This window comes from Eurosta solidaginis, chromosome 2 (assembly GCF_040869045.1).
Source record: "Eurosta solidaginis isolate ZX-2024a chromosome 2, ASM4086904v1, whole genome shotgun sequence".
NCBI classification, from domain to species: Eukaryota; Metazoa; Arthropoda; class Insecta; order Diptera; family Tephritidae; genus Eurosta; species Eurosta solidaginis.
Window position 1 is genome coordinate 268,618,633 of NC_090320.1, and position 24,296 is coordinate 268,642,928.

Sequence of the window (24,296 nt, forward strand, 5' to 3'; positions counted from 1 at the left end):
TGCACCAAGGATTATACGATTTTCACCCATGTGTTACGCAATGATATCCACTTAGACTGCTTATGATTTCGAGGGCGGCATCCTTGGGCGAATAGTTACTTCCTAACGTTTCAATGTGTTTTTTGGTGTAGCTGGGATGCATAGCGCGACAAATCATCCGTCAGTCTTCGGAGCTACACTTAGAGCTTATAAGGAAAGTAACGTCGACGAAGGTTAGCGACTGATGGTCGCGATTGCTACTGTTCGCACGTCGGTAATTGTAGCTCTTAAAAACATTCGAAACAAGTAAGAAAGGCTAAGTTCGGGTGTAACCGAACATTACATACTCAGTTGAGAGCTGTGGAGACAAAGTAAGGGAAAATCACCATGTTGTAAAAAGAACCTAGGGTAACCCTGGAATGTGTTTGTATGACACGTGTATCAAATGGAAGGTATTAAAGAGTACTTTAAGAGGAAGTGGGCCATAGTTCTATAGATGGACGCCATTTAGGGATATCGCCATAAAGGTGGACCAGGCCTGACTCTAGAATTTGTTTGTGCGATATGGGTATCAAATAAAATGTGTTAATGATAATTTTAAAAGGGAGTGGGCCTAAGTTCTATAGGTGGACGCCTTTTCGAGATATCGCCATAAAGGTGGACCAGGGGTGACTCTAGAATTTATTTTGTACGATATGGGTATCAAATGAAAGGTATTAATGAGTATTTTAAAACGGCGTGGGCCTAAGTTCTATAGATGGACGCATTTTCGAGATATCGCCATAAGGATGGACCAGGGGTGAATCTAGAATTTGTTTGTATGATATAAGTATCAAATGAAAGGTGTTAATGAGTATTTTAAGAGGGCGTGGGCCTTAGTTCTATATGTGGACGCCTTTTCGAGATATCGCCATAAAGGTGGACCAGGGGTGACTCTAGAATGCGTTTGTACAATATGGGTATCAAATTAAAGGTGTTAATGAGTATTTTAAAAGGGAGTGGGCCTTAGTTCTATAGGTGGATGCCTTTTCGAGATATCGCCATAAAGGTGGGCCAGGGGTGACTCTAGAATTTTTTTGTACGATATGGGTATCAAATGAAAGGTGTTAGTGAGTATTTTAAAAAGGAGTAGGCCTTAGTTCTATATGTGGACGCCTTTTCGAGATATCGCCATAAATGTGGACCAGGGGTGACTCTAGAATGTGTTTGTACGATATGGGTATCAAATTAAAGGTATTAATGAGGGTTTTAAAAGGGAGTGGCCCTTAGTTTTATATGTGAAGGCGTTTTCGAGATATCGACCAAAATGTGGACCAGGGTGATCCAGAACATCATCTGTCGGGTACCGCTAATTTATTTATATATGTAATACCACGAACAGTATTCCTTCCAAGACTCCAAGGGCTTTTGATTTCGCCCTGCAAAACTTTTTCATTTTCTTCTACTTAATATGGTAGGTGTCACACCCATTTTACCAATTTTTTTTCTAAAGCTATATTTTGCGTCAATAGAGCAATACAATTACCATGTTTCATCCCTTTTTTCGTATTTGGTATACAATTATGTTATTTTTTTCATTTTTCGTAATTTTCGATATCGAAAAAGTGGGCGTGGTCATAGTCGAATTTCGGCCATTTTTTACACCAATATAAAGTGAGTTCAGATAAGTACGTGAACTGAGTTTAATAAAGATATATAGATTTTTGCTCAAGTTATCGTGTTAACGACCAAGCGGAAGGACAGACGGTCGACTGTGTATAAAAACTGGGCGTGGCTTCAACTGATTTCGCCCTTTTTCACAGAAAACAGTTATCGTCCTAGAATCTAAGCCTCTACAAAATTTCACAAGGATTGGTAAATTTTTGTTCGACTTATGGCATTAAAAGTATCCTAGACAAATTAAATGAAAAAGGGCACACCCATTTTGAAATTTTCTTTTATTTTTGTATTTTGTTGCAACATATCATTACTGGAGTTGAATGTTGACATAATTTACTTATATACTGTAAAGATATTAACTTTTCTTTTAAAATTTGAATTTAAAAAAAAAAAATTTTAAAAAGTGGGCGTGGTCGTTCTCCGATTTTGAAAATTTTTATTAAGCAGACATATAGTAATAAGAGTAACCTTCCTGCCAAATTTCATCATGATATCTTCAACGACTGCCAAATTACAGCTTGTAAAACTTCTAAATTACCTTCTTTTAAAAGTGGGCGGTGCCACGCCCATTGTCCAAAATTTTACTAGTTTTCTATTCTGTGTCATAAGCTAAACTCACCTACCAAGTACATCGCTTAATCCGTATTTGGTAATGAATTATCGCACTTTTTCGATTTTTCGAAATTTTCGATATCGAAAAAGTGGGCGTGGTTATTGTCCGATATCGTTCATTTTAAATAGCGATCTGAGATGAGTGCCCAGGAACCTCCATACCAAATTTCATCAAGATACCTCAAAATTTACTCAAGTTATCGTGTTAACGGACGGACGGACATGGCTCAATAGAATTTTTTTTCGATACTGATGATTTTGATATATGGAAGTCTATATCTATCTCGATTCCTTTATACCTGTACAACCAACCGTTATCCAATCAAAGTTAATATACTCCGTGAGCTCTGCTCAACTGAGTATAAAATCTGAAGGCGCCTTTTGTCGCGATCAACAATAAGCCAGCATTGATGCTAATCGTTAAAACTGTGCCACGATAGTCATGACTATTAGTAGATAATTTATAGCAACCGTAAGTCACCTAAAGTATTTCTTCCTATCTCCGTAAGGAGCTACTCCCGAAATTTTTTGAATGGTCCACGAGATTTTGAGGCAAAAACCGCGGATCTTTCCGAAATGGCCGAATCGTCGATTTCCTTAAATACATATAAACAAAACCTTTTCAATATTATTTTAGTAAATTTTCGCTTTACAAACCTCCCAGATCTTCATCCGCAAGTTAATGATATTGTTCCAGATCGTCAAACATACCATTGACGTCAGCAGTATGTTTCCATATTCATATAGTTGTGGAAAATGTGATACTTTGAAGTCCAGCGATTCAATTCCGATCACTTTGTCGGCGCGCCGGCCACGTCGCCGCCGCCGGTATATAATAGAGCCTACGCCGCCGCCGCCGATTAAGTGACCGGCGTAAACCTCTAATGTATACCCTGTCCGATGTATCGTGCAACGTTTTTAGCGGACATTTTTGGGTCGGACAGGGTATACATCAAAATTTTACAATCAAATCAAAATTTTTTTAGTAGGTCATGAAAAAAACCTTAAAAAGCAAAGTCGAAAAAAGTCAAAACAATGAAATTTCGCAGGCTCGAAAATTATTTTTTTGGGTATGCGTAGTGGAACTATTTTTTTCTTGAGCCCAAATCCTATCGAAAAATCGATGGCGCGATATCGGTTAATAAATCGACCCAGTCTAATGTGCATGTCTGTTTGTTGTATAACGTGAAGCAAAATTCAGCGAGAAAATCGCAATGGAAATTGGAAATAAGCTGTTGTATAATTATAAGCGCTTTATCAGTTTTTCTTCGAAGGCTTTGAGTTTGGTGAAAAAAAGGATGAGAATATATTAATATATAAACGCCTGAATATAATATGACCCCATCAAAATTTTTTCGAAAATTCCCTATCTCGTTTTCGTTTGAAGATATCTTAATGTTTTTTAATAGGTATATCATCTCAGCTCTTATGGAACCGTGCTGTGATAGGCCATTTTTAAAACAAATTCTATGATAAAACGCTGTTGTTGTTGCATTAACGAAAAAGACACTCCCCGAAGGTTTTGAGTAGTGTTATCGACGTTGATGATCCTTTGCCGGAAATAGATCCGGTCCGTGCCCGTAACAAAGCACCATTATGGTACTAACCTTCTAGGCCATCCCCCCCCCCCCCCCCCCCCCCCCCCCCCCCACCACCTAGCTCCATTAGGAACTTGGGGTCGATACTTTCATATTTTGTGTATGATACCTTCATATTTGTAACAGGATTCCCGTCCCGTAGGTGAGGTTGACAATTGGGTTGCGGAAGCTTTGAAGCTACATATAAAGCTTTGTATTGCCCTTATCAACCCCTTGAATCCGAAGAAAAAATGATAAAACGCTCTTGAACCGAATCGTTTTGAAAAAAATATGTGAGGCATTTCTCAAACAAACTCTAATAAAAAGCATTTTACAAATGCTTTGTAGAGTTCAAAGAAATTTTGAATATGAAACAGAAAGTTGAATTTTTACTAAAAAAAACAACGGAAAATCGGGGAGGCCCACGCCCACCAAAATCATTCAATGATTGGTATTTCCATTACATATATTAGGGCGGAGAGTGGGTGGAGAAGAGGAAGAGAGAAATATGGAGTAGATGGAAAAAAGAGGTACCGGAAGAGGTGGGAAAAGTAGGTAAAGAGGAGATGGAAAGGAAAGAAAAGAAAATGAAAAATTAAAAGCAGGGAAAGGCAAATGCAGAGCATTAGTGGAAGAGATTACAAGGGTTGGAAGACAGGGCAAGGCTGAACGAGATTTGTGAAAGAAAGAGAGTGAGAGAAGGTAGAGAGAAAATAGTGGGGGGGGAAGGGAGTAGAAAAGTACAGCAAGAAGGGACTACAGAAAAAAGGTAGGGCAGCAGAAAGGGAAATAGTAAGAGAAGGAGAAAGCAAGGAAGTAGAAGGTGGATATTAAGACGAATAGGAATAACAATAAAACTGTGAAGGAAGATGTGGGAGATGAATCGTAAAGAAATGGGGTAAGAAGGTGAGAAGGTGGGAAGAGAGTGTTAGAGAAGGAACGAAGGGAAAGAAAACCACGAGGCGATAAGAAGAAGGGGGAGAGGAGGGGAGGGGAAGAAGAGCAAAATGAAGAGGCAAGGAAAGAGTGTGAGAGGTGGAAGACGAGTAGAAAGGGATGTGGAGGGAAACATATTTAGAGAAAGGGAGGAAAAGAAAGAAAAAGAGAAACTCAAAGACAAAGAGTAAAAAGTTTTGTGAAGTGAAAGAGTAGTAGAAAAGGATGTGGAAAGATAAAGGGATAGGGAAATAAAACAAAGATACCGACTAAAAGAGGAGATAGAGAGAGGTGCAAAATAGACTGTAAGAAGAGCAGCAAAACGAGAAACGCTACATTAAGCGGGCGAGGGAGAGGAAGGAGATAACAGAGAGGAACAGTAAGTGCAAAAGTAAGGTTACAAAAAAGGATATTTGAGAAGCCTAAGTAAAGGCCACCGTGGTGTGATGGTAGCGTGCTCCGCCTATCACACCGTATGCCCTGGGTTCAACTCCCGGGCAAAGCAACATCAAAATTTTAGAAATAAGATTTTTCAATTAGAAGCAAATTTTTCTAAGCGGGGTCGCCCCTCGGCAGTGTCTGGCAAGCGCTCCGATTGTATTTCTGCCATGAAAAGCTCTCAGTGAAAACTCATCTGCCTTGCAGATACCGTTCGGAGTCGGCATAAAACATGTAGGTCCCGTCCGGCCAATTTGTAGGGAAAAATCAAGAGGAGCACGACGCAAATTGGAAGAGAAGCTCGGCCTTAGATCTCTTCGGAGGTTATCGCGCCTTACATTTATTTATTTTTTTAAGTAAAGGAAATACAATAATTGGTTGCTAATCACCTTTTGTGGCAATAGATTGACCGAAGCGAGGCAGTGATAGGTTTTAAATTTTTAAGGACTTACAACTTTGCACTTTTTTTCCAGATGAAAAGAAAAAAATTCAAGTTAGATATTCAGTCTCCTTATTTTTATTTATTTTATTTATTTATTTATTTAACAAAGAATAAATTCCCCTAATTTCTTTATTTCTTTTAGGCTTTTCTCTTTGGGGCTGTGGTCTGATTGGAATGTTTGGCCCCGAAGTGCCACGCTTTTTAGACACTTTTCTCTTTGCCGCCTTAATCTCTGCTGTTGATCCTGTGGCTGTTTTGGCAGTTTTCGAGGAGATTCATGTCAATGAAGTGCTCTATATTGTGGTATTTGGTGAATCATTGCTGAACGATGCTGTGACGGTAAGTTGAATAAAAAACAATTAAATAGAAGTTTTAGTTTTATGTTGAAATAGGAAAACATTTTGTATGGAATTGATTTATTCATTTTAATTTGTATTTAATTTCTTTCTCATTCAATTTCACCACTTTTAGGTAGTTATGTATCATATGATGGAAGTATACAACGAAATTGGCATATCTGAAATAATCCCGCAGGATATTGCCAGTGGCGTAGGTTCATTCTTTGTTGTTGCCATTGGCGGTACTGTTATTGGTGGGTAGCACGTTTTGCATGACAAATTACATAATCTATAATAATAAACTATTACTGTTTTAATGTTGAAATTTTATTTCTTATGCAGGCATTATTTGGGGCTTCCTTACTGGTTTAATGACGCGTTTCACCGATCATGTACGCGTCATCGAACCAATTTTCATTTTCGTTATGGCGTATTTGGCATATTTAAATGCGGAAATATTTCATATGAGCGGAATTTTAGCGTGAGTTACTTCTTCGTTTATTTTTCAGCCAAATTCTAAACAAAAATTCTTGCGAATTGGAAAAATTCCTTCTCCCATTCCTCGTATTCTAAATAAAAAATTCTTGTGAGTTTTCCCCCTTCTCCCTTTTCTCTTATTCTGAACAATGTTCGACAAAGGGAAAACCGGTTAATGGAGACGAGTAGGTATTACGTATTTGATTGAAAGGGAGATTTCTTTGCCATATTTTAAGAGTTTTTTCACATGTTGAATTAAAGGGAATGCATCAAAATAATTTAAGTATACGAGTAGTAAGTAAGTTTTACGAAAAAAACAATAATATAATAATAATATAGAAAAATATACAAATTTTTGCGAAAATAAATTAACATCCTACCACAAAACTCTTTGGTTTAAGTCCAAAAGTATATAAATAATCAACGGAAGAGTTCTTAATAAATTTGATGCCGCCATCCAGAAATTTTTTAAGAAGGCTACAATCGATTTTCGCATATGATGAAAGAGGAATTTTTTTCGGCCTCTCCACCAGAAAACCGTTTTGCTGAATACAAACAGGCAACTCCAGCGGATTTGTATTGGCGCGCAGTATTCTTCTTATGCGCCTCTGTTGGTGTTGCTGTGACACCAATTCGTTACTCATTTCAGTCAATACCATATTGCGGCGAATGCTAGCATCACTATGCTGTTAGTAAATAATCACAACAACCAAAACAGCAAGCAGCCACACTTATGTACGAAGAATATTCCATAGATATAACCAGCATCTTGAAGCAGATAGATTGTTTCACATACATACATGTAGCCGGCCGCTAAGAGCAGAAGTTGATACTCACACATACACACGCATACGGCTAGAAGAAAAGCATAGGCTACAGATATAAATATATGTATATAGCTAAATAACCAAGCACATACAACTGTTCTAGAAGCCATGTTGGTGAAAAGTCTTGATCTTAGGAGAAATATGCGAACGAGGTAACAGAGAGTATAAAAGCAGCGCAAGCTGAGGAATAACTAATCAGTTTGATTTAAACACGCTAGTAGTGAAGAATCATTGAATTTGTGAAGTAATACTCCCTAAGTAGTCAAAATAAACATCATTTTGAAATTCTGAATATTGGAGTTATTTATTCGACAGTTCAGCGATTCGAACGTTAGCAGAAGGAGCATAATTATCAGGCGCTCCCAAAAATTAATCACAATATGAAATGCAATACTGTGCTTTGTCTATATTTTATTTCTCAATTGTGAACAAATTCGCGAAAATAACTAAACTTTCAAATAGTTAAACAGAAATAGAAAAGAGCAACCAAATTTCAATTGGCAAATCAGCTGACTTCGAAAATTCGAAATTCCCATTCCCCAATTAGTGCTCTCCCTAGGAGAAAACGCTTGGAGCATTTTCCGCGCGAATAAAAAAAATTCGCGAGAACAAAATTCCGAGGGAATATTTAGAATTTTGCTGATTATTATTTTTTTCTTTGTAAAATTTTTCATATTTTTTTTTTTTTATTAATTACTCTACAGCATTACTTTCTGTGGCATTACAATGAAAAATTATGTTGAAGCGAATATTTCACAAAAATCACATACAACAATAAAATATGCACTGAAAATGTTATCCAGTTCATCGGAAACAATTATATTCATGTTCCTTGGTGTGGCAACAGTCAATAATAATCACGTTTGGAATACTGCCTTTGTGCTGTTGACCATCACATTTTGTTCGGTTTATCGTGTATTTGGTAAGCCATCAAATCTATAGAAGTCGCACTTAATTTGCATACACTTTTTAACTTTTATTGATGTATATTTCTTATTGTATTCGTATATTTGTAGGGGTTGTGATATTGTCTGCGTTAGCGAATCGTTTCCGTTTACACAAATTGTCACGTGTCGATCAATTTGTTATGTCCTATGGTGGTTTGCGTGGTGCTGTCGCATTTGCGCTCGTGTTGCTGGTCGATGAGCGTATTGTTAAACAAAAGGATATGTATGTGACAACAACAATAGCAGTTATATATTTTACTGTTTTCCTGCAAGGTATAACGATAAAGCCGCTTGTTAAGTTATTAAAAGTAAAACGCGCTAGTAAGAAAAAACCAACAATGAACGAACGCATACACGAAAGGGTGAGGTTTTTCTAAGAATAAATCCAATAAATCGAAATTATTATTTAAACTTTTTAATTGAAATGATAAATAAGTTTTTAACAACTGTATTAATATATTTTTAAAAATATCACAATATCATTTTAGTTTATGGACCACTTAATGGCAGGAATTGAAGATATCATCGGCAAGACTGGAAACTACAACGTGCGTGATAAGTTTAAGCGTTTCGATAACCGTTTCATTAGACCGCTGGTCATCAGAGACTTGAAGGTAAATGATTCTTTATAGTCAGATCTTTCGGAGCAAAATTGTTATTTAATACAAAAGAAAAGGCATGAGAAAGAAGTAGGTACTCTTAAAGTGCGATGTGTAAACATACATACAATTGACCTCTAGAAAAATGTTGTTTTAAGGCCCGGGTTTTCAGCAGTAGTTGGTTAAGCTAAACTTAAACTAAGTTTGTTTAAACTCTATGATGCCGTGTAGATACGGCATCAGCTGGATTTCCTTTACCCAACAAACATGGGGGAAAAAATTTCTCCAGCGAAATATCTAGTTCCGGAGGTGATATCTAACATCACTATTTAATTATTCTTAAACCAGATAGTTCTCGAGTTGATAACCAATTTCATTCTCCAATCACTATCCAACCTTTGAGAAATTTTGTAAAATTGAGTTTTCGAGTTGATCTCCAATGTCATTAATATTTTCCAATTATTATCTAAATTTCGAGAGATGTATAGTTCTCAAATGAATATTCAACACATTTCTCTAGTTGATATCTTACATTGGATATCGGGTTGACGTGGAGTTAAAAAAAAATCTCCAAGGTGGTACCACCAAAACCAACAGCTTTTCATTGGTTGATAGCAGTAATGAAGCGTAATTAATCAAAAATAATTTACAGTAGACGCTCACAAATTAGAACCACTTTGTTTTTAGGGTGATTCTAATTTCTGAAAAATTCTAATTCCTAGACGTTTTTTTCTTTTGTATAAAATCTTAAAAATTAAGTCAATTAGCATAAAAAAACTACAATGAAATTTTGTCTTATTCAATTCAATTCATCATTCATCCAGTACAATACATATCACATGTTTTTTTATTAAATATACACATATGTGTATATACGCTAAATCAAAAAAGATCCAAAAAACAAAAACTCCAATTACAATAAATATATTTTTTCATTAAAAATACATAAAAGATCGATAGAAACACATTAAGAAGCCAAAAATGAAACAAAAACTTCATAGCTAATATTCAGCGATGTGCAATGATTTTTAGTTAGCCTAATGATAGGTATTAGAAACAACGTTTAAAATTTATGGTTTATTCGAGTTGATATAGCTGATTGCAGATGGCGCCACATCAAGTTCTAGGGCTAAGCGCTTCCCTTGAACACCCCTGTCAAGCTTTTTCAAGATCTGAACCTTGGTTTCCAAGGACTAAGAATATTTCTTACTTTTATTTGGCATTTCAGCGAATTACTTTTACCTTTAAACAAACAATGCCAAAACTCGTGCACTTGCATCGAATTTCACACAAAAACTGTATAGAATCGTGACGAAAATCAAACGACTACCGACCGTAACACGAATAAATTGGGGATTCCCCTTTTTATATCTATTTTGCAACAAAAAGCAAAATATGCTCAGAAAGTAGAATTATCGATTCTAATTTCAGATCGTGTAATGTATTGAAAAAGTTAATTCTAATTTCTTGACATTCTAATTACTAAAGGTTCTAAATTGTGAGCGACTACTGTATACATATTTTATTTTATTTTCGTGAAAATGCTTTTGTATGGAATTTTACATTTGAGTTCAGTTAGAGAACCACAAGTTTTTAATCACATTTTTTCAACTTAAGTTATAGCATTTATTGCTTTATAAAAAATTCCCTCTTTTGCTGAATACTCTGTGATTCTCGAGTTGAGACACTATTTCGGAACAACTCTTGAGATTTTAGAAGTATGCCTAGTTATCAACATGAGCTCTAATGGTACTGAAGCCCAAATGATTGTTGGGTATATTCGACGCTATTCGAGTTTAACCCTGCCAGATCGGTCGCTTAAGCTCAGTTTAAACTTCAGTTAAAGTAAACTGGAAAACTGCAGAGTATGTTTAGGCGTAGTTTAACTGACAAACTGAGTTGAACTTGTACTGAAAAACCGGGCCTAAGTCGACTAAATCCCGTTCAGAAGTTGAAGTTAGAACACAACATATGTAGGTTAGGTTGGACTGGCTGGTCCACGACGACCTCACATAGACTGAATGAGTCCGTAGTCTTACCAGAAGTGTATTTTAACGACCAAACTGAAAAACCAGGACCCATGTTATAAAATAACTTCGTCCTCTTGGCAAACAATAGAAGCTTTCTAGGACTTAAGCCACTTGCTGCTTCTAGATCTGACAGCTGTATCACTCCTAATAGCTGGAGTCTTAGACTAGCAAGCGCAGGGCACGAGCACAAAACGTGCTCGATCGTTTTCTCCTCAAACGCGCTATCACCGACCAAGCCTAATTTAAAGGCATGTGACGCTAGAAGGCAATGTCCAGTAAGAATACCCGTCATGAGTCTACAGTTCTCTCTTTATAATGATAGAAGCAACTTTATTAGTCTAAAGTTGTAAGACCTACTCGTAATCTTCGACACTTTACAGCACCGCGCTTGAGCCCACGCTTTCCAGTTTGGTCGATCATGTGCTCTCGCCTCCTTTTAATCTCGCCCAATCTAATTGGGACATCTACGGAGCAAGTTTCAAGGGATGTGCCCTTTTTAGCTAGTTCATCTGCCTTTTCATTCCCATCTGTTCCCATATGCCCTGGGACCTAATGGCCATCGGCTTCATATTGGTTTCTTATCGGTTTGTGATGCTTGCAGATGTGTCTTTGCTTTTGTAGTGAAGTTTCATCGATAACTTTTCGATATCAAATTGATATTTTTATTGATGAAAAATCAATAAGTTCAACAAAAAAACGATATCCTTCTGATAACTTTTCGGCAGCTTTTCGATAACATATCGATAACTTTTTGATAACAAAACCTGCAAAAAAATTCGTCTAGTGTAGGATGGGTCCAGAACTAATCGCAAAAAAAGTAGGAACCCTGCGAAAAATGCGACAAGTCTAGGATTAATCCGGGATGAGGAACATGCGTCCATGGCCAGTTTTAATCTCTTTATATGGGTTGGAATGATACTTTTTGTTTGAGCATGTCTTATGGCGAGACTAATTGTACCTGTTTACGCCTGAACGGGTGGTTTCGGCGGGGTCTTCATTAAACCTCTACGGGTGCTGTTGGACAGATAATTTTTTTTAATGCTCGATACTTTTTCTTTGTACCCTTACTGGAATACTCATCGATATTATCCTTTTTTTAATTCATACACAATATTTTAAACCTTTTTTGCTTTTGGTATAATAAAAAAAATTTATAATACGATAATGTTATATGCTGTTATACTCCTCTTTGCTTTCGGCTATATAAATTTCACACTGACTAATCCCAACTGTCTCCATAAGGGACCAGAGGGAATCAATTATACCCCAGCATAGACAAAAGAGAATAATCGTAGGCCACTCTCTTTAGAGATTAATTACACGTATCTTTGTATGGGTTGAAGTGATTCCTTTTTTTTCAATACGCCCCAGGGAGAGAACAATTATATCTGTTTATACACCTGAACATGTGGAATGGTTCTTATGCCCATACGGATACTGACGGACAGGTCCGTTTTCTACTACCCTTTATGCCGTTACGGATATTGTTCGACAGGTCCTCTTGGTACCCCTATGAGTGCTGGTGGACAAGTCTGCTTTCTACTTCTTCGGGAATACTGTCAAAAGAGATCAATCGCATACCACTCTCTTTTGGGATACGTTGCACGATTTTTTGCAGGTTATCGATAATTGGTCGATAACTTTGGTAATGTATCGATAATTTCTCGATAAATAATGGATAACTATAAAAAATCAGAAGGTCATTGATAACCTTTATTATCGATGGCAAATTTACAATATTTTGTTAAAAAGTCGATAACTGTCACATCTAAAACAAACTGATAGGTCATCGATTGCAAAGCGTTAACACTTCGATTACAAATTTTTAACACGCTGGCCGGTTTCGTATCTCTTTTCGGCTTTGACTTCAAAACGTTTCCGTCCTCTCCATCCCCTTCTTTTCTTTTTCAGTTTTATCAGGCTTTACATAATAGATATTTTCATAATAGATACTTTCCTTTTTGTTCTATTTAGCAGGGTGCTGAGCCGAAAATTATTGAGACCTACTCTAAACTAACGATGCGTGATGCTATGGAAGTAATGCGTCGAAATCCATCAACTATTGGACAAATAACAACCACCGAATCGATGAGTGCTCTTTTTAGAAATTACACCAGTAATTGTATTGGTGGAAGGTGGGCACCGCCAACTATTTACACAACATGGTAAACGAATTTTGGAACAATTAAAAAAAAAAAAAAAACAAAAACAGAAATAAATTTAAAAAAAATAGCAAAAAAAAGTGCATGTGAAATTCTCGTAAATGAGAAAAAAACCAAAATGTATGCAATGTGATATGAATTTTTAGATTTTTTACGTATATAATTTGCTTAGTGGATTTTAGTTTTTGTTTGTAGCTTTGTACTAGTCTACCTGAATATGTACCAACCTTATAGTACCATTAATCATATATATTATTTCTAATTGCTGTTTTTATGTACGGGTCACCTTTTCGCTCTTATTTGGAATCCAAATCTATAAATAAAGTTTTGGTTGTAAAGATGGAGTTTCGGGCTATTAGCGAGCTTTGGACAATTTTGGTCGTAGTGCTTTTGTTTAGCTATATTTTATTAAAAATTATTTGTTAAAAATAAACGATTGTGAGCACACAAAGAAATTTATTTGTACTATGGCACTATTCTGAATATTTGCACTGCATTACCGGCAGTTGCTCTCATACGCCAGATGGCAGCGCAAACTGTAAGTTTTAATTGATTAATAGAACAGCCGATTTTTGTTGATATTTGATAAGATACTTTTAGATTGGTTGCGCAAATTGCGCACGGGTACGGCTCGGTAAACAAAAATTATAGTAAGCTCCTAGTGCTTTTACTATTAGCTAGCATGATGCTCCCTTTATCTAAACTGCTATTACAATGGAAAATGTATTTTGCTTTAATTGAGTATTTCTTTTTAGAAAATAATGCAGATTTTTTGATAGAAGTAACTACTTCTCATGAATCTTTTCGGAAAAGGACAAATATTTTACAGAGAATGAAAAATTAATTTCAGAAAATGTTTTAATGAAATCGAAATGGCTATTTTTTTATAGTCACATAGGTATGTAAATTTATAGTATTTTCCATGGTATAAATATTACCAGGTAAAAGCATTTACTCTTCTTGGCGGCCATAATGGTTTTTTGATTTTTAAAAAAAATTTAAAATCACTCTCTTAAACTTTGTGGAAATGCCATGGTTCAAATATATGGTTGGCTCATCTGTAAAGCAACAAATTATGTCTGTTCAAATTGTCAAAATCTGTTTATTGTAATTAGGCGAATGGAATGAAATGAAAACATAAAACATAGCAGTTTTTGTGTGTGGTAAGAAAATGTTGTCAATGTGTTGGTTTCATTTTGAGTTTGCCATCTCCTTTTGACAATCCCATCTACCATGCAATGATAAAAATAAAATCAGCTGATGAGATGAGCCAACCATATTATTGAGCCATGGGAAATGCCAAACCAAAGTAAACACAAAAAAAATTGTTGGTTTGACATTTTCATTTTTTTAATACCAAAAAAATAAAATGCTTATGAAATAAGTGAAAAAATATTTCGAAAAGTTTTGAAATCGGTTTTTATGTATATGGCAAAAAAATTAGTTACCGATATAATGGATGCCACAACACGAGCTATTTTTGCAAAGGGAAAGAAGAACGAATGTTGGAGACTACCCTTATTGATTTTTTATTCATCCTTCTTCACTTGGGTGATACGTCTTTAACCCTTAAATATGCTGAAACTTCACTTTATAAGAGATCACCAGTCTCAAGTGTCCTCGCTACTGTGGAAAAAAATAATCTTGGAGATATTATTTGACTTGTTTTTGGTCCTTTTCCTCGCGGTTGGAAGATACATTTTTTAATTGGCGCTTAACCGTTTAGGAGATGCCAGTCGTTGCGTAACAAGTCACTCCAGCTAACCCCGTTTCGCGATAAATGACGCCAACAGGGGGCACCAAGAGAGATCAAAGTCTTCCCTCACCTGCTTCTCCGAACCCAGCGGAGATCTTCCCATAACTTGCCCACGTCAGCAAAAACACTGTAGCTCTTCGCAGCTTAGCTAAACATCATTGTCCAGTTGGAGTATGATAGTTCGTGGAGGCTGCATTTACCGGTTGAACGGTCAAAGTCTGCCGCCGTGGTGTAGAGTTAGTGTCATCAAAAATATTTAAAAAAATTTGTATAGATGGTATTGATTGTCCCTCGGCATTACCTTGGCACCAAAAGTTCGTCAGAATTAATAGATACATTTTTGGGTCGGCAGAAAACATGTATTTAGGTGAGACAGATCATAGAAAAACGAATACACGATAATTAGCCTTCGAATTGGATGGAAAGCTAGATTTTAATCTCCTCAGATATATACACCAAATTGTTATAATTAGTAGATATGTATCTCTTCCGTACACCTTGGCGGTAAGTCGGGTTTTTCTTCTCGTCGCGCAGACGCTGATACATTTCTAAACAATTTGTTGAAGAAAATTCCTCAGAAGAGGATCGTGGCCTGATTCTTGCTTTTGCGGGAATCCAAAATACAATTGAAAATTCTTTAATTCGGTTGACCATTGAGATTTCTTATTTTTTGGTTATTTCCACCAATAAAAAATTCGGTTTTGGATAAAATATCATAATATAATTGTTAGAAGGCAAAAATATATGGTAATTAGCATGACAGCATGACGCCGGTAATACGCGTCCAAAAATATCGACAGAGGTGTCAAAAGACTCGTATTGACGTCGACAACAATAATCCGAAAGCGGAAAATAAAAATTTTAGATCGTTCAAAAGATATTAACGTAAAACCGAAAAATGACCCCGGCGTGCTCCGAAGCCGAGGGTGGGATCCATAGTATTTTTGTGCAGAACACCTTTCTGCATTGGCGGCCTTGGCTGCGCTTATAAAAAATTACATTGGGTGCGTTCAACACCGCTTTGGAGACCGAAACTATATCCGCGGAATACACTTATGTTCACAATTTTTTTTGTGGGCACCACAAAATCATCAAAATTACAACAACCACATGAAAATTTTCAAAATTTCTTGTGCAAATATCTCTTGACATACCCAAAAATTGTTACGGTAATAGTCTAGTTGAGGGGTCGACTGCTAATACGCTACCAAAAATATCGAGGGAGGTGTCAAACGACGCGTATTGATCTCGAGAACAATGGCGGAAAAGAAAAATTTTATCTCTGTCCGGAGATATTTGCATTTGAAGTTGGCGATTTCCATGTGGTTGTTGTTGTGTTTTTACCCCCAAAAAAAATTGTGCATCACCGTGGCGGTAGCCACGGTTATACCACACACCCGGACTTGGCATGGCGTAGCCCAGGGTTATTTTTTATAATCGCGGCCGAAGGCCGCCAACGCAGAAAGGTGTTCTGCGCAAAAATACTATGGATCCGACCCCCGGTTTCGGAGGTACCCGCGGGTCTTTTTTCGGTTTTTCATTAATATCTTTTGAACGCGTTAACATTTTTATTTTCCGCCTTCGGATTATTAATACTGATGTCAAGACGCGTCGTTTGACACCTCTCTCGATATTTTTGGTAGCGTATTAGCAGTCGACCCCTCAACTAGACTATTACCATTGTTACCTCCGCTTTCGGATCCGCGATCCAGGATCCAAAACGCGTTTTTTGATACCAAATTTAAAAATATATTAATGTTTTGTTATATTTTTGTTATGAAAACAATACCAAAATAAAAAAAATAAAAGTGTGAGAGCAGTGAGAACTTTAAAATTTTTTTAAACGTCATTTCGGCTCTCACCGGTTTTACATTGTAATATTTATACCATGGTATTTTCTACCTAACAGAAATTGTTTTACGTTTGACAATACTTCTGGAATCATGAATAAATTTTAAATCTGTATGTTATGTTTTAGAAACATTGTGAAAACTTGTCTAATAATTCCTCTGACTGATTCCCTCTCAAATTGAAGTAGTTAAACACTCAATCAAATAGTAATGTATAAGGCACGATGTACACGAGGCGTATCGTCATAGATACGATCGAGATATGTCATGTCCCGACGATTTTCTTCAAACCTCCCTATAAAAAGGAGGCCTATAGGGGTCTTATTATCCAACCTGGTTCCAAAGAAATGCATGTAATGTGTATGTAATTCGAATCAAGTCACAGATTAAGGTCCCAAGATTGAATATTTACAAAATAGATAATATTTATGACTTTTTGCCAAAAAAAAATTATTATTTTCCAAAATGTTCAATAATAAAGGCCCAAACACATTCGAATCCTGCGTCCTTTTGGCGCTTGCGTTGTCTCAACAGCTGACTTCGAACACACACGTCTTTTTGGCTATGTTCCTAATCCAAAGGTAACGCAACGGCCACGGTAAAGTAACGCAAAATAAATTCAAAAGTTTACGTTATGCTGGCGTTGTCAATTCATTTCTTTGCAGCTCTTCAAATTTTGCACAAACTCTTTTTATTTTCAATTTATTTTATTCAATACCCGAAAATAGTTTCTTCCTTGAACTCAAAAATTTGTTAATTACATTTTAATTAAAACTTGAGCTTTCCTTTTGAGTTCGTTGTGGTAGAAAAACTTTCAACGTGCGTTCTTTCAAAGTGACGCCACGCCAAAATGACGCCAAAGTCGAATGTGTTCGGGCCAAAAAATATATTTTTAAAATAAATTGTACCTAGCCGGCAATGAAAAATTTCTCGTTTCAAATTGCTATGAATTGAAATACTATGGTCACAAGTCATAACAACCTAAGTTGACACAGAAAAATGTATGTATGGCGCCCAATTTTTGTGGGAGCTATTCAGCCCTATTCTACATTTCGACTTGGATTGAAATTTTTTCGATTTGGCAATTTTGGTATTCTGTGTTCCAATCTCTTTCGATCCAACTTCGAATCGTTCGATTTTGTGTATTCTGCATTTCGATCGTAGTTCCGTTTTTCTAAGTTGCAAATCTGTTGGCGGAAAAATATTTTCTTTTTATTTCTTTATTAATTTATAACAGAATTTTAACAAAAATGTAAGTAAAACTTGTTATGAAACGTAAAAGGCATGATGATGATTGTTTTTTATATGTTTCTAGGTCAAAAACAACATGTCGATGTCGAAGTCCTTGGACGTATTTGCCCCGCAAAAGTATCTAACACATACTTGAAAGCATCCTTATTAAGTCGAAAATTTTTTTTAACCTAAATAATAAAATAAGTCATTAAACTTTACCACTTTTAAGTTAAATTTCTTACAATTCGTCACTCATCTCAAATGGATTACACAAATCTCGCAATATTTGCCTTTCCATTCTCGCCTGGCCATTTTCGTATGCGTTGCTGTCCAACTCCACAAATAATGCCGCGGTTATTGATTCCATTATAATAGACAGCTATAATTTGTGTCTGTTCGTTGGGTCCAGTTATATGCCAAAGCAAGCTGCCGGAGTAGAGGAAGTTGAAGCGAAAACGTAAACAAACCTTGCGGAAAAAATAAATAAATCTTCATTAAGTATGTTAGGCTACTGCAATGGAATTAAATAAATAAATAAATGTAAGGCGCGATAACCTCCGAAGAGATCTAAGGCCGATCTTCTCTTCCAATTTGCGTCGTGCTCCGCTTGCTTTTCCCTACAAATTGGCCGGACGGGACCTACGTGTTTTATGCCGACTCCGAACGGCATCTGCAAGGCAGATGAGTTTTCACTGAAAGCTTTTCATGGCAGAAATACACCCGGAGCGCTTGCCAAACACTGCCGAGGGGCGACCCCGCTTAGAAAAAATTTCTTCTAATTGAAAAACCTTATTTCTAGAATTTTGATGTTGCTTTGCCCGGGGTGTGAACCCAGGGCATACGTTGTGGTAGGCGGAGCATGCTACCATCACACCACGGTGGCAGCTGCAATGAAATTAGCATCCATAAAATGTCAACTATATTCGTGCAGGAATCCGTTCTAACAAAACTTGGTGGCCACGGCAGGGAATTGACCAAAAGAACGACAAAAACATACTTACAATTATGAAAGCACTTCACTCAAAAAAATATAACACTGCGGCAATATATTATATTCCTTTTTTTGTACAAAATGGCTTGGATAATAAAATATAAACGTTTTTCAATGTTTTTTACAAATTTTCTTTAATTTATTTTGTTCCAATGTTCACACATTCCGTACAAACAGCTGATTTCGAAAAATCATTTGCTCTTCCTCTTCTCATTACGATTCCGTCGTAATGCAGAATACCCAACTTCGATTAAATGCAGAATACGGGTGATTATCAAAATTTTTTTGTCATAAGTTGTCGTACATATGTATTTGTTGGCAAATTAGTCAGTTAAAGTATTGCAATTTAAGAACTCTTAAGTCGACTTAGGTCATTATCGCTTGTGACCATATATATATTTTGTTTTTTGGCGTAGAGGACTAGCACATTTCAATTGTTTAGTTTTGCAGCTAAACAACGAATTGTACTAATTTCACTCGCGAATAAAAAGGCCCTGTTTTTTTTGTTTTCATAATAAAAAAAATACTCTTATCATTCTCACTCTCTTTGGTTTATGTAAATAACTTTTTTTAAATGCCTCTATTTTACATATAGTATTTCTCTTTGATATGTAGTCGTGGATTTTAATTCGTTTAAAAAGTAAAACAATATTTGAGATTTCCAGAAACACTGAACTGTTTCCCTAAAGAATGCACAGTAACTAAAATTCGTTTACTTTAATGTTTGTTTTAAATATAAGTTATATCAGCTATACTATCATAGCACTTAAAAACATCTTTGCACTACAATTATTATTATTATTATTTGTTACTTTATAGCGTTTTTTCTTATGTAAAAATCATTATTCATACATCACATCACATAACGAAACAAGTAATATTTTCCGCAGAAGCATTGTTGATACAAAAGAAAATTATTGCGAGATTTAAAAGGTAGAGAAAACAATTAAGTAAGTAAGAGAAAAAAAGAAAAGGAAAGGATAATTATCCCCCACTAAAGTAAGGAGCTAGGATATTCTCAAGCCTGTCGTAGGAGCCAACTAAAACCCACGTAGCGAAGGTTGAGGGGCAAAAAATCGTTCCCGGCAAAGAACTGCCTACATACGAAAAACTCACTTAACTATCCCGGAATGTTTTTGTACAAAGAGCAACAACAACAAAGCATAATTACATTCTAAATGGCAACACTGAAGTGAACTAATAATATTAAGCGGATTGCCTATAAATGAAATGTTAGCCAAATTGGTCAAGTCGTATTCCATATACCAGCAGATCTTAAATATATGAAAGTTGAAGTGGCACCCCTAGCTTCCACCCTACCAACATAAACTTCTGTTTAAATTTAAAATTTAAAAACCTTTCGTTTTATACCCTAAATTATTATTATATTTAATTTTGAAAAGATGGTAAGCTTGTAAAAACAGCATCTGTGCCTGGGTAAAAAATCAGAGAATGCAAACCATTATGCAGAAAGTTCCACCCAAATCGAGTAGTCCGATTCCTAGATAGTAGAGAATATACAAATATAGTAGAATGACTGGTTTGCAGTTATAAGATTAAGAAAAGGTTTGGTATATACAACTTTTTCGAAATATAATTTTTCATTAAACTCACGATACAATTAAATATTTAATTTTTTTCTACAGCTTTTCATTGAAAAGTGGGATATATTTTAAGTGGCGACATATTGTTTGGTACGAAGACGTAAGCGGGTTAGGGAGCTTAGAATCCTTTCAAGGGATGACAGCGCAATTCATAGCTTATCCAACAAAATTGCCAACCTCACATATCCGTGGCGAATCCTGTTTCTTTATCAGCCGAGGCTCTGGAAAAACCCCAAAACCTTCGAAGAGTGTCCTTATGGCTTTAGCAATAATAACAATAAGGCGTTACAAGGTTATAGGTATATTTAGATGAGTGGGCGTGGCACTGGCCGTAATCATATAAACGTTAAATTTACTTATCATTTGCCCAATCAATCGCATTGTATCGAACCGAAGACTTTGAGGAACGGGTATATGCTTGGGTGGGCGTGGTTCTTTCTTATGGCGCAGAGGATTGTTTTGAGCAGAGATCGTCATTTCATAACACAACTGTGCAGATTCGATTCACACGGAGTCCTTCCTTTTTCTGTTGTTGAATCTGTTAGTCGTGGCTGAACAAGCGGAGTAGCAATATTGGAAGAGGTTATTGTTTATATACGCATTTCATAGTAATATATTTAGCAAACAAAAAACTTAAGCGCTTAATTTAAAGCTTTAATTTGTGAGCATAATATTTGTTTTCAATGCTGTGGTACCCAATTGAAGTCAGTTATCGCGAAACAGCCAAAATAGCTTAGGCGGTTAAGTGCCAATTAATGATGGTGCTGAAGAATTCTTCGCAACTCTTACGTAATAAAATAATATTTTCATAGCATATTTACGAAATATCTTTTGAATGCTAATAAACAATTCGACTTAACCACTACCACTACAATCATAATACTCTTACTAACATGGTCACAGTTTCAGTTTTGAAGAACCCTCGCTTAGATGGAGAAAGCATATGAATAGTAATTCGTGTACACTGTACAGAATACATTTAGAGAGGAGAATGGGAGGTAAAGAGATAGAATGAAGATTTATAAGTAATAACGACAGAGAGGAAACAAAAGTGAGAGGTGAACGGAAAGTAAGATTATTTAGTAAATAAATTAAATAAAATCTATATAGTCTGTATTCCATGGATGACTTGATACGAAACTCTCTCATTTTTTGCGCTCTCGCGAGGGATTTATCTCAAATTTGAGCTTGCAAGAATCACAGATAAAACCCTCGCGCCAGCTGAAGCGGGTGCCAGAACAAAAAAATGTGCTAGCTAAAATGAAAAACGGGCCAAAAATTTCGGTAAACTTTAGTTTGACCTACAACTGTAGAAATGCATTCAAAAATTATGGGAAAAAGGATAAAAATAGTATTTCCCATTTAAAAGTTATCACTAAAAATAAATATGAAGTCCCGATGCAACCAGTTCATTTTGATCACAGAACCTGGAACGTCAGACATGTAGGATAAGCCCTATCTATTAAATGATGTTAACTATTATATCATAGGTCCGACTTACTGAAATTTCAAAAGAATATATGGTTTTCACTGTGAGGTAAATGCGTTACAATATTTGACTAATTAATTTAATCAAAATGTAAATTTTACTTAGATTTGTTTATATCTGACTCTAACTAGTCGTATTATTGTAAAATAAGTATAAAAAAATGAATATTTTACGACTATCATTTTATTAAATGATTGAAACTATAATCGCCGAAATGTATGTCAAGAATCTCCATATTCAGATCTATTAAATTTTGTTTGGAGTAGCATCATTGACAAATATTATAAAAAATGTGCATTTTGACAGCGCTCTCTCGAAACAAAGAGTTGCAAATCCATTCATCTATGCTGTATTCATTTTCAGATCTGTATGGCAAGCCGAAGCGGCGCCGGGTACTCTATTTGTTCAATATAAGGCTGATCTGATTTTGAGTTGTGATTGTTTTTGAAATAGGATGATCTATAGTAAACAATGCTTTGCGGAAGATGTTTAATATTGAAAAATACATAATACTTTAAAAAATATTTATTCCTAACAACTTTTCAATTATTTATATTTCAATTAGTCCAAGCTTAACAAATTTGGACAACAGTTGCTCACGCAATCTCGATATGCATGAATTGGATTACAATCCGTCAAAGAAAGATTTAACTGATGCTAAAATACATCATCTACTGGCTGAAGAGCTGAAACCGTATAGAAGGGTTAGTATAATATTTTGTTGTTTTATTAAAATCATGCCAATTTAACATAATTTTTTGTAGCACATTTATTAAAAAAATTTTTTTTTAATTTTTCTTACTTGCATATATATAAACAAATGTGATTTAATTAAATTTATGTATATATCACTGTTTTTTTTTTTTTGTTATATTCATCGCTTATGTATTTTACGCACCATTTTTTACTAACTCCTTTCTTCATCTTGGCCAATTTATGTATTTGTTAATTTTTAAGCAAAATGTGCCGTATGTTTTTATTTTAATGAAATCCAAATGTTCTTTTCCTCCCTTTTATATGATCTACATACCGTTAACTATGCGTTAAATTCTCAAAAAAAAAAAAAAAAAAAACACTTAAAAATTTATATGAATTTTTTCAAACAACGTTTGCAAAAAAAAAAAAACATTGAAACACATTACGAAAACAAAAATTATTATCAATACAAATTTTACCTAAACAATGCACAAATAAAAAAAAAACATCATAAAGCAGGCTTCAATGCAAATGGTACGACTAAAATTGGTCTTTATTTATGTTAACAAACTGAAAAAAAAAAATTAACTAATTATTTGACAAAAAAGTTCCATCTCTTTACATATTTACTATTGCTATATATATTTGTTGTTGTTTGTTAAATGTTGTGCAATTTTATTTCTTACAAATTAATCTATATAATAAATAAAATAAGCACCGAAAATTAATTATTTACTTTGATGTAAAGAGGGGGTTTAAAAAATTTTGTTTGTAATTTTGTTTATAATTATTGTTTTTTTTCGTTATTTATGTGTGTTAGGTACTAATTGCACCACTTTACAACTTCTTTTTAGAAACTAAGTCAAAACCAAAAATATTATTTCTCTATTTTTCGAACTTTGATGCCTTCTAAATCGATATACGTACATTCGAAGTTAGAAATTGAATCTAGGTAAAAAATTGGCTTTGATAACTCCGCGTGTATGGGCGGTGGGTACTGGAACACGGGGCACTTAAATATCCAATAGTTAAACGACCGGATCTAGCTAGAGCCCGGGTAATATTCCTTGGAACCCTGTTTCTAGAAGACCTCAGAGGATTATCTGTGAAAGCAATCCCGAATATTCTTAATTTTATCAACAACTCTGGCTGGTTGTAATACATTGACCGTAACATTCCGTAGGTTTTAGACGGGTTACAAGGTATCAAAACGGCTTTAAATAGCTACTTGGGCAACCAGGGTCGCAGCCATTTCACCTACCTACCTGAACGACCGGGACGATGGTAGGCAGACTAATAAAACAGTTGATATGTTAATTGTTTTTATGCTACAAACTTTTGTTATCCATCATAAACTTGTTTTGAAAAACAAATCATTAGATCCTCACTAATACTGTCCAACAAATTAATATACAACCAGAACAGTCTTATTGTCGCATGTTTTTGCCACACATTTTTGATATTCTCGTTTTTTTCTTCCGAATTAAGTGTCTTACTGCATGTACGAGTTTCTTGAATCGAATTCACCATTCACTTTGAGCACAAGTGCTCCTTTTTTCCTTACAGGTCTATTACTTTTTTTCACATAATAAATATACACGAAATTTTTTTTGAGCGTTTTGTTGGACTAGGGTGGTTTTAAAAAATCGATATC

At 35.3% G+C, this 24,296-nt stretch overlaps 1 protein-coding gene and 1 long non-coding RNA gene across 31 annotated transcripts in view; one reads left to right on the top strand and one right to left on the bottom strand.

Annotated features, from left to right (window-relative positions):
• Nhe2 (Na[+]/H[+] hydrogen exchanger 2) overlaps nucleotides 1–24,296 on the top strand; it is a 253,657-nt gene that overhangs the window by 164,043 nt on the left and 65,318 nt on the right. For 12 of the 29 annotated variants that reach the window (XM_067767902.1, XM_067767909.1, XM_067767916.1 and 9 more), the window contains exons 4-12: nucleotides 5,786–5,982; nucleotides 6,115–6,235; nucleotides 6,324–6,462; nucleotides 7,990–8,207; nucleotides 8,302–8,594; nucleotides 8,721–8,846; nucleotides 12,836–13,026; nucleotides 22,512–22,650; nucleotides 23,159–23,176. In XM_067767902.1, coding sequence (XP_067624003.1) covers nucleotides 5,786–5,982; nucleotides 6,115–6,235; nucleotides 6,324–6,462; nucleotides 7,990–8,207; nucleotides 8,302–8,594; nucleotides 8,721–8,846; nucleotides 12,836–13,026; nucleotides 22,512–22,650; nucleotides 23,159–23,176 — 1,442 coding nt within the window. The remainder of the gene's footprint in view (nucleotides 1–5,785; nucleotides 5,983–6,114; nucleotides 6,236–6,323; nucleotides 6,463–7,989; nucleotides 8,208–8,301; nucleotides 8,595–8,720; nucleotides 8,847–12,835; nucleotides 13,027–22,511; nucleotides 22,651–23,158; nucleotides 23,177–24,296) is intronic. The other 17 variants (XM_067767910.1, XM_067767915.1, XM_067767919.1 and 14 more) reach the window with 8 other exon arrangements.
• LOC137240930 (uncharacterized) lies at nucleotides 17,632–19,038 on the bottom strand. Of its 2 annotated transcripts, none has more exons than XR_010949868.1 (3): nucleotides 18,864–19,038; nucleotides 18,105–18,288; nucleotides 17,632–18,050 (listed from the first exon to the last, which is right to left on the bottom strand). It is a non-coding gene; the product is annotated as an uncharacterized lncRNA (long non-coding RNA). The 2 variants fall into 2 exon arrangements; XR_010949867.1 differs by having other exon boundaries at nucleotides 18,105–18,329.